The 11158-nt window shown below is 40.2% G+C and overlaps 1 protein-coding gene across 1 annotated transcript in view; it reads right to left on the reverse strand.

Moving 5' to 3' along the window:
• The window catches only part of FANCD2 (FA complementation group D2), a gene marked incomplete at both ends in the record, with an annotated part of 53378 nt that extends 42428 nt beyond the window's left edge, over positions 1 to 10950 (reverse strand). Inside the window, 8 exons of the mRNA XM_084247838.1 lie at positions 624 to 748; positions 2565 to 2643; positions 5677 to 5729; positions 7565 to 7625; positions 7972 to 8075; positions 8254 to 8321; positions 9172 to 9300; positions 10887 to 10950. Coding sequence (XP_084103964.1) covers positions 624 to 748; positions 2565 to 2643; positions 5677 to 5729; positions 7565 to 7625; positions 7972 to 8075; positions 8254 to 8321; positions 9172 to 9300; positions 10887 to 10950 — 683 coding nt within the window. The remainder of the gene's footprint in view (positions 1 to 623; positions 749 to 2564; positions 2644 to 5676; positions 5730 to 7564; positions 7626 to 7971; positions 8076 to 8253; positions 8322 to 9171; positions 9301 to 10886) is intronic.
• Between the last annotated feature and the right edge of the window lie 208 nt (positions 10951 to 11158).

Here is an 11158-nt window from a genome sequence, read left to right on the forward strand (position 1 = left end):
CCCTCCTGCGCATCTGGCCTGTATCCCGGTTCTTGTATAAATAAATAAATCTTTAAAAAAATAAAAAAATAAAAAAAATAAAATGTACTGCAGACTGTCTTATGTTTTTAACTACTTCCAGGACAAGCAAATATTTGCACTAAAGTTTTATTAGGGGTGGTTGTGCTCTCCCCTTCTTAATTACTACCCTATCTATCAATTACTATCTTTTACATAAATGACATTAGCATTAGAAATGAAAATTTGGGGACCCAAAGAATGTAGATATTTAACAAGCTCCACAAATGATTTGAATGTGCAGTCAGTACTGAGGGCCCCTTGACTAGAGGAAACAGCAATGAAGCAGAAATAAAAAGGTTATGTTTAAGTCTCCGCAACAGATTTATATGCCTAATCCTAAGCTAGACTCATCCGTCACAACAGGCACACAATCTAAAATAAAGAAAATGGGTCTATTCAAATCTATACTTGTTGTAAGGGGAAAAAAAGGAAACCCCTATTCATAAAAGGCAGGTATCATTCTCTTTTACAGAAAAAGGAACAGGTCACTACTACTCTATATTGCCACGACAGAGCTTCCAGAGTGGAGTCTTGCTTAATGTGGCAACAAGGTGCTCACCCACCTCAATTCTTGCCCGACGTCAGCATGCTGGGAGTCCCCTAGGATCTCAGGCAGACTTGTGATCAAGTCATGCTGCAGGTCCACTGGAGCAATACTGATCAGCTGCATCATTTTGACGCTAAGATCCTGAAGTAGAAGAGATAGTCAGAATCATAGAACACACTATCCCAAAACGAAAAAGATATCCTATTTGTGGAATGTACAACTGAGATCATTTTCTACACAATATGATAACTACACACTCAGAAGCAAATGACCCAAAAATTATCACACATGGGATGAATTACAGAAAACACTATAATGGTAAATTACCTAGCACATTTATTATATAATTATTTCATTCAATCACGACTCAATGATGTTTGTGTGATAATTCCCATTTTTAAAATGTGGTATGTGCTGGTCTAGGATACAGAACTGATAAGTAGCAGAATCAAAATTCCTATCCAGGCAGTGTCAGAAAAAGACACACTTTAAAACCAAACATTGAAAACTGACCATTGAGCTTCAGCTTTCAGAGGGGAAGAAGGGAGGGTAAAAGGACAAAAATAGGGGACTGAGGGGGTAGAACATAATGGACTATGGTGGACTGTGGATGCTTCGGTGGCAGGGCTACAGTGGGGAAGCCTACATTTTCAAAACACTAGCAAGGATGTAAAACAATGGTATATCAACAATGGCAAAAAAGAAAAATTTTAATAGTAAAAAAAATCCTGCCCTGATAAAAAGTCCAAAATTATTTTCTTCCAAAAAAATGTTTAGTCTTGGTTAGTATAACAAAAATTCAGAATGATTTTAAGAACTCATGGGGAAAAAAAAGATTTCTTTCCAAACAGATTCAACTTACTTGACTGCAAAACTTACTGAAATTTCCATCAATACCTAGCAAAACAAAAACATCTGCAGTGAAGTAGGATGGTTTGTGATATCACTTCTGAGTAAAATGAAGCTTAGTAATCCCTATATACTGAAAAAGGAGTAAATTTCTTTCCAAATATCTAGTCATCATAACTTCTTCTATTTTAAAAGAAATTTTAGAGTGAAATACACCATTCTCAAATTACAAAAGCTGAGAAGTAAAGAGAAATACCAAGATTTAACTCAAGTAGAATATAAAGAAAAAATGCAAATGAATGAACAAAACAAAAACAAACCATTAGACTTTTGAAAACACAATAGTGGGTAGAGGGAGTGGATCAGAGATGGTCGTAAATGGTAACCAGATCTTTGATGGAGGGCACAGGTGGGACATACATTTGAGATGTTAAGCCATTTATACTCCTGAAACTGATTATTATAAAGTGATGTTTCCTCAGTTTAAAAAAATGCTGTGAGGGGGGCCTCTCTGGTGGCCTTGGGGTGAAGTCTAAGGACTATCACCACTGTGACCTGAGTTCGATCCCCAGCCAGGGAGCTAACCCACAAGGCGTGGCAGACCATTCCTGTCTAAAGTTCACCTGCTGTTCCCCTCAGCAGTGTATTTCAGTGGATCCATCTGTTCTGCTCCCCATTCTGTCTCTGGTGAATCCTCTCACTCCCCACCCCTCTCAATACCCCAGTTCTTCTATGCCAAAAAAAAAAATTGGGGGCCTTCCTGGTGGTGTGGGGGTTAAAGACACAGTGCTATTAAGCTGTCAGCAGCCACTGCAACATGAGTTCAGTCCCTGGCCAGGAAGCTAAGCCACATGGCGCAGCAGACCTCTCCTGTCTCCCAGCTGCTCCCCTCAGCAGTGTATTTCAGTACTTCTGCCTGTTCTACTCCCTACTCTGTCTTGGTAAGTCCTCTCACTTCCCATACCTCTGGACTACACCCCAGCTCTTGTATGCATAAATAAATTAATCTTAAAAAAAAAAAGAAAAACTTTAATTTTCTGTTTAGAAAGGAAAAGAACCCTGCAAATCCCAAAAGTTTGTGTTTAAAAAGAGTAAGTCCCAAAGCTACCTTGCCATCCATGACCCTGTCAAGCCACTTCAGCTGACTGATGATGAGCCGAGGCATGTTGATTCCATCAGTGTTCATGCTGAAATGTCAGGACAAGGAGACAGAAACTTAGCTTTATTATCTTATACAATACCACACATTCACCTGCACCAAACACTTCAGCCGATCAATGAACATCTGCCCAACACTATGTGCTGCAAACTGTGTTAGACACACAGGTGACGCAAAAAACGCTTGAGACTCTGCTTATGTGTTTAAAAAGGTGTCTGTTACTACTATGGAAAGAACAACGGGGGAAGGACAGGAGAGTATCACTCAGTAATGCAAACAATTTTTTTTAAATAAAGGTAATGAACTGATAAAAGGAAATATTCTAAAAAGGTACATCAGTGTGACAATTGCTCAAAGAAAAAGTACAGGTTGCTATGGAAACAAGTAAAATTAGAATGTGAAAATGCTAAAAACCATTTATGAAGAAATGTTGTCTCAGTTATTACAATTTGCCCCAAAATGACAATCTCTGCCCTACTCGCAATCTCTCACGTCTAAAGTTCTGAACAATCTCCAGTTTCATTCCTTGAGAGCATTCTTGGTCTCCGTCTACTATAGCCAAATAGAACTGTGGAAAAAAAAAAAAGACTTAGGGGCCTCCCTGGTGGCGCAGGCAGTTGAGCACAGTGCTATGAAGTTGTCCGCAGCCTCTGCAGTGCCAGTTCCAGCCATGCTGGCCATGGAGCAACCCACATAGCATGGCAGACCTCTCCTGTCTCGTCTGCTGCCCCCTCAGCAGTGTATTTCAGTCTACCTGTTCTGTTCCCTGCTCTGTCTCTGGTGAATCCTCTCACTCTCCCACGCGCTTGGCCTGTACCCCGTTTCTTGCATAAAATAAATCTTAAAAAAGAAAAGACTTAGCCAGGTCATAAAGCATATGAGGTAAAATATAAAATTCACAACAATAATAATTACTACTATTATTACTTAAAAGATACTGAAAAGGTACGTACTGAAAGGAAAAAATAAAAACAATGCACAGCCCTGTACCCAGAAACTCAATAACATGCACATGCCGCGATGTGTAGTTATCTTTATTTTTTAAACAAAATACTGGCCTGAATTACAAATACTTATAGCCTTTTTTCCAATTAGTAAAAGACACTGTAATATCCTCTTTATCACTTTTCGCCATGTATATGTCAATACTGAATTTATGATAAAGGACTCACACCAAACAATGGAAAAGGACAGATTCTTCAAGAAATGAAAACCTGGGAGGTCTCCTGCCCATCGTGGCTATGCAGATGCCTCTCTTTTTCTCTTTTTCCCAGTAAACCTGTTCTAAAATGTTAAAAAAAAAAAAAAGAAAAAGAAAAAAGAAAGAAAAGGGAGGGCCTCCGTGGTGGCCCCGGGGTTAAAGACAGCACTAACAAGCTATTACCAGTCAATGCAGCACGAGTTCAATCCCCGGCCAGGGAGCTGACCCACATGGTGCAGCAGACCCCTCCTGCCTCGCCCGCTGCTCCCCTCAGCAGCGTATTTCAGTCAGTCTGCCTGCTTCCCCCCCCCCCCCCCCCCCCCGTCTCTGGTGAATCCTCTCTCCTCTGCACCTCTGGCCTACACTCCAGCTCTTGCATGCATAAAAAAATATATCTTGGGCCTCCCCTGGTGCCGCAAGTGGTTGAGCGCCGTGCTGTGAAGCTGTTTGCAGCCTCTGCAGCTCCGGTTGGATCTCGGCTGGCCAGTGATGGTGCACATGGCGCGCAGACCTCTCCTGCCTGGCCCGCTGCTCCTCTCAGCAGTGTATTTCGTCAGTCTGCCTGTTCTGTTTTCCGCTCTATCTCTGGTGAATCCTCTCACCCTCCCACACATCTGGCCTATACCCCGGTATTGCATAAATAAATAAATCTTTTTTTAAAAAAAAATCTTGGGGGAAAAAAACAAGGAAAACTGGGCCGCCACATGTAAAAGAACGAAATTAGATCATTCTCTAACTTCATGCACAAAAATAAATTCAAAATGGATTAAAGACAAACACAAGACCTACAAAATAACATATACAGTGCAAAACCACTGGAGATACATTTCATGGCATCAGTGATAAACATGTCTTTGGAGGGTCCATCTAATCAGCGGGTCAGTGGCAGCGGTTCCTATTCACACTGAATGTGGACTTCAGAAAGCAGGTCTTATACTCACACTTCTTCCAGGATCCACAATGAAGAACCACAGGCTTCTGCACTTGATCTTAGCCAAAAGGCCGAGAAGCAATAGAACCACAGGCTTCTGAAGCAAGATATCCCCCGACACCTCACAGAAGCCCCAGATGCTCGTCCTCCAAAATTTGTAATTTCCACATCACAGAGAACTGTGTGGATGTACCTCATTTATTTAACCAACCCTCCACAGTTGAACATCTCAGCTGCTTACACTTTTATATTATTTTAAACAGCAGTTCACTGTTATTTTAATTCAGTTGTAACTTTAGGATAAATTAGTATATATGGTTGAATATTAAATATATATACAAAACCCAAGATTTTGATACACACAACCTACTACCCCTCAGAATGATCAAACTCATTTGTATGTTCATCAGTAATGCATGAACATGAACATGACTATTATACTCAAAAAGGGAGACCCTTTAAGAATGGGAAAAAATGTAATGCTTTAAATGTGTCTTTATTAATGAAACTGAGCATATGAAAAATGTTTGATAGGCTGCATGTTCATGACCTTTATCTACTTTCCTAGTAGGCAGCTCATTTTTTTGATATAATTTTTTAAGTAAATTATTTTTTTATGTAAATTAACGCATACCTTACAAAATTTAAAAGGTAAAGAAGAGTATCCAGAGAATACCCGACTCCAGCCACTTGGTTCCCTGCTTGGAGACAACCAGTATTATCAGCTTATTGCACATCCTTCTAGGAACATGCAGTCATAGTAATAAATGAAATCTGACTGAAAGACAGTCCAGTAAAATTTCAGCAGTCACTTAAGAATGTGGCATCATAATAAACATGGCTTTCAGAGAAATCAAGGATGTAATCTTATCAGAGAGAAACTTACACACGAGGGGCTACTTTGAGAATTCCAGGATAATGCCACTTACTTTTCAAAAAAGAATTCTGGCAACTTTTCAAATAAGGTTTTGATAATGACAGGCTAAAAAAAGAAGACACAGGGAGTTAGGAGATAGTCTCAAAATATACAACAGTTGTATGTAATTAGCCACAATTCTCTTCAATGAGAGCTCTTAGAGGGAAAAAAAATCAGCTATAACTGAAATCCTATTATAAGACTGTCAACATTAATGTTACCTATATTTTGAACATAAGTTTTTGGAATACAAAGACTCATCAATAATCTGTCTTCTGAGAAACTGCAAAAAGGGGGCCTCCCTGGTGGCCTAGGAGTTAAGTCTCAGGGCTATCACCACTCTGGCCAAAATTGATCTCTGGCTAAGGAGTAAGCCACATGGCACCTCAGACCTCTCCTGGTTCCCTGCTGCTCCCCTCAGCAGTGTTTTTTTTTTTTAAAGATTTATTTCATTTATAAAAGAGCTGGGGTACAGGCCAGAGGTGTGGGGGTGAGAGGACCCACTAGAGACAGAGTGAGGAACAGAACAGGCAGATGGACCCCTCAGCAGTGTATTTCAATAGATCTCCCTGCTCTCTCCCCTCTGTCTCTGGTGACTCCTCTCACCACCTGCACTTCTGGCCTACAACCCCAGTTCCTTTATGGGAAAAAAAAAAAAGAAAGAAAGAAAAGGAGGAGATAAGAGCATGGAAAGATTATTAAAAGAGTCTGAGAGAGGGCCCTCCCTGGTGGCGCAAGGGTTAAGATGCAACCTATGAAGTTATCTGCAGCCACTGTAGCACGATTTCAATTCCAGCCAGCCAGGGAGCAACCCACATGGCACAGCAGACCTCTCCTGACTCACCCGCTGCCCCCCTCAGCAGTGTATTTCAGTGGATCTGCCTGTTCTGCTCCCCACTCTGTCTCTGGTGAATCCTCTCACCCCCACACACACACCTCTGGCCTGTACCCCAGCTCTTATATGCATAATAAATCTTTTTTTTTTATTTATACAATAGCTGGGGTACAGGCCAGAGGCACGGGAGGGTGAGAGGATTCACCAGAGACAGAGTGGGGACAGCACAGGCAGACTGACTGAAAGCACTGCTGAGGGTAGCAGCAGGCACAACAGGAGAAGTCTGCTGTACCATGTGGGAAACTCCCTGCCAGCCTGGATTTGAACCCACGCTGCAGAGGCTGGGGCGAACAGCCTCACAGCACTGAGCTCAACCAGCTGCACCACTGGGGAGCCCAATAAATAAATCATTAAAAAAAAAAAAAAGAGCCTGAGAAAGAGAGGAGGGGAAAATGGAGAATGGAAAGGCAGGGACTTTGCATTCTTACACACGTTTATAACTTGAGATGTTTAAAACATACCACTGTATTATCTATTTAAGAAATTTAAAGAGCGGGCCTCCCTGGTGGCGCAAGGAGCTAAGACGTAGTCTCTGCAGCTGTACGCAGCCACTGCAGCACGAGTTTGATCCCTGGCCTGCCAGGGAGCAACCCACATAGTGCAGCAGACCTCTCCTGACTCGCCCGCTGCTCCCCTCAGCAGTGAATTTCTTCAGTCTGCCTGTTCTGTTCCCCACTCTGTCTCTGGTGAATCCTCTCACCCCCCACGCCTCTGGCCTGTACCCCAGCTCTTATATGCATAAATAATATTTAAAAAAAAAGAAATTTAAAGAGAGAAAAGCAGAGGAAAAAAGGAGAAAACCAAGTAATTGAGCAAATAAAAACAAATAACTGGGAGATGACTGATGAGACTGAGGTGACTAATCAATTCAGCCCAAAGGCATGGTCGGTGCCTGCCCTGCAAACACAAACTCTCCCAATTAGCCCCACTTAAGCCTGTGGCTCAGCCACTGTGGGCACACACCACAAATCACATCCAACAGTCAGAAAAAGTGGCAAAGTCTCACCTGCAATATGTCAATCCCCAGAAGCAACTTAATGAGGCTCTTAGAGTAAGATGTGCTCGTGCTGTAAAAAAGAGGTGTGTGATTTCTTTGTTTTAATGTTACTATTCTTTCTGATAAAACTGGTTAAATGTGTAATCTTTAAAGAGAAGCCATGCTGTTACATAATATTGAACAAAAAAAGATGGTTCTTCAGCAAGGAAGAATGGAAATTCCATTAACACAAGTGAGACAGTCTAGAAAACACTCTGTTCTTAGCCTCAGAACCATAAACTTAGTAATTCAAAGGTTAGGTTAAAGCTCTGAGGGAAAGGGAGCTGTAAGACAAAAGCAAATTTAAAAAAAAACTGCATTCTTCCACCTCTCCCTCAACCCAGTGAGTCTGACAGACTCCACGGTTCTCACGCTACCTGGCTTCCTCATCCTGCAGGCGTTCACAAGACAAAAGGCAGTTCCTGAAACAGTCTTGGTCCTCAATGTAAGACTCCAGGCCACTAACAAATTCTTCTATTATCTTAATGACATTAAAAAAATAAACAATAAAGACAGTGAGAGTAAGATTTTTAGTTTACCATCTGTAGTAGATTAGCTAAGAATCATTCTAGCTTATTCAACTCAATGCCACTGTATGTAAATTCCCCATCGCAGAGTACCGCTGATACATGAAAACCGACCAGGGTGAAAATACATACTTTGGGATAAGAAGGATGTTTCCTCAGGTTCTGAAAAAGCTTCTTTTGGAAAATGACTTGATCCACAGCTATGAGGAACAAAGAACAGTTGGTCTCTAAAGTCTTTAACATCATCTAACACGGTCTCCATTCCCTACAGGCCTAAGCCTCCTAACTGATGAAACCAATAAAAGTATTTTCAACTTACAGGCCCAAATCTTGTAAGCTTTGCCATAGGATAGCTACTGAGTGTTCTACCAAAAAAAAAAAAAAAAAAAAAAAAAGCCATAACCTTAGCAGGATAGATTAATCTAATTCTCCAAAAGGAGGATTTTCCATGGCTGTATGGATTTGTACCTGAAATTATTCTTACCCAGATCTACTTACTCTTCTGGGTATTAATTTATTTTTTCACAAAAGAACATGAAATAATACTCATTTGTATTCATATTTAAAAAGAATGGATTAGAAGTGGGCCCCCCTGGTGGTGCAAGAGGTTAAGATGCAACTTATGAGGCTATCCGCAGCCGCATAAGTTCAATCCCCAGCCAGGGAGCAACCCACATGGCGCAGCAGACCTCTCCTGACTCGCCCGCTGCTCCCCTCAGCAGTGGGTTTCAGTCAGTCTGCCTGTTCTGTTCCCCACTCTGTCTCTGGTGAATCCTCTCACGCCCCACACTTCTGGCCTGTACCCCAGCTCTTGTATGCATAAATAAATCTTAAAAAAAAAAATGGATTAAAAGTACTTTAGTTAACATGCATCAATCAGGACCAAAAACTGTAACAATATTCTCTGAAAAGCAATTTCAATTTCACCCTTGTCTCAGGATAGCTAGTCCTCTCATTTCTAATTTTTACTGACTCTCTATTTAGAAAATACCTAACCGTCCTGAGTCATTTCACTATACCCCCGAGAAAAGACTTAGGTTGAAATACTACCCAGCTGATTTTGACTCTCTCCTGTTTTAAGAGTAACTCCTGATGTCTTAAGAAGCTTTACAAAGACACTGTCGTTTTCTTCAACTTCATTATTAGCAAGAGGTTTCTTTGTCCTTTGTTTTCTGGCTTCTGAAAACACAAAATTTTTAACAGTGTGACCATTAGTAAAGCAAAGATTAAAATGCAAATCATCAAGTAATACCTCTAAGAGGAAAGTTCCTGAAGAATTATACTAGAATTAATGGTGTAGTAGAATATTATCTAACAATGGTCAGCAACAGTGGCTTATAAGCAAATCTATTAATGAACAGAATTGCTTCTATTTATTGAATTTTCATTTGAGAAATTAAAAATGTACCATTTCCAACAAGAATAACCATGGAAATGCTTTCCAGCCAAATTCTAAAGCAATCAGCATCTCTCAATTGTTTTCTGCTGACCATTGCACTGCAATCACTGGGTAACTTAGGAAATGCATATTCTTAGGTTGCATCCTAGACCTACTGAACCAGAATCTTGAGGATGGAACCCGGGAGTCTAAATTTTTAACATGCTCTCCAGTTAATAATTCTGATGAACACGGAAGTCTGAGAATAACTGATCTGGAGGTAGGGGTAGACAGAATGGGGATGGTTCTCCTGCATCATACCTTTGAGTGTAAGACCCACATTGGTTTCCTCCTAAGACATTCAACCCATGAGAAGCAATAAAACTACAAACAAAAGAACAGGTACTTAAAGCTAAGGCTATATACTATTCTCACTTCATGGAACAACTTCAGTTTTCCATTTCCCCAAGTCTTTCATTTCTCCTGTGGAAGCCTTAAACAAAATGAAACAAAACCACCGTTTTCCTTAAAGAAGTTTAAGGCACAACTGGGATGAATAATTCAGTTTGCTTCTTACTCACCAAGAATCCTTGCAATAAAATTAACTCAGAAGTCTCTTCCCTTCTGTATTTCCAAAGTACACCATTCACTTCTGGTGACTTCTTAAGTTATTCCTCTTCAGTTTCAAAATCTACCTATTTCTCTATATTCTACAATCCCTTTAGTAATAGAATATTAAAGTTTGGAATTTCATTTTCTAAATTAAGCTTATTCCTAACATAGTTTTGGCCTGGAAATTTTAATCACTCTGAAAGTTTTTCAAGTAGAGTCAGCAAGCACTTCCATCTGTATCAGTGGTATCTAACCAAGAGTCAGACCCAAATTATAGAATCCAATAAGAAATGACACTCCAATTTACAAGTTAGAAATGTCCTAATAGAGCAAATGAGTGCAACGTATGCAGAAGATTGCATTCTAATATCATTCTGCTGTATCTTTGCCTCTGGTATGCTTGCTCTGAATGCCTTTCCTTTACACATCACTATCATAGGATTTATCTATACTAGAATTTCTTTTAATGGAGGAAAGTGAATCATATGCTGTTTTAAAGTGTAAGGACTAGATCATATTTTTGTGTCCCAGCACTTAGATAACGTAGATAAGGTCTATAACAGTAATTCCTCTTCAGATGTGGAGATGGTTTCAGAAACTGTGGGCATGCCCAAAATTATACAGGGGACTTAGAGGCAGAAACTCAATCTCAAATCTCCTGATACTAGATTCTGCAAATGATGACACCCAGCATGTGAAAGGAGGAACTTTCGATGACTTAAAGCATTCACACATTTGCTACAGGAAACAAAGCAACAAATGACTAGACACTCACTGGAAGCATCTTCTCTCAGGCTCCCTGTGTCCTCAGATTTTGATAGCTGCTTTTTGGACATCATTTTGACCAGTCTTCTGCAATTAAATCACTTTCTAAAGCAAAATTGGAGAAATTTAGTTACTCTCTATAGACCACATAAATTCTGAGAAGGTAAATCTATTAAGTCTATTAAGTCTAAGGTAAATCTATTAAGGTAAATCTATTAAGTCAAAGGAAACTACTCCATCCAGAACCAAAGAGGTTCTAGTCTTTACATTGATGCTATCCAA

The sequence above is a fragment of the Talpa europaea genome (genome assembly GCF_964194135.1).
Source record: "Talpa europaea genome assembly, chromosome: 11".
Taxonomy (NCBI): domain Eukaryota; kingdom Metazoa; phylum Chordata; class Mammalia; order Eulipotyphla; family Talpidae; genus Talpa; species Talpa europaea.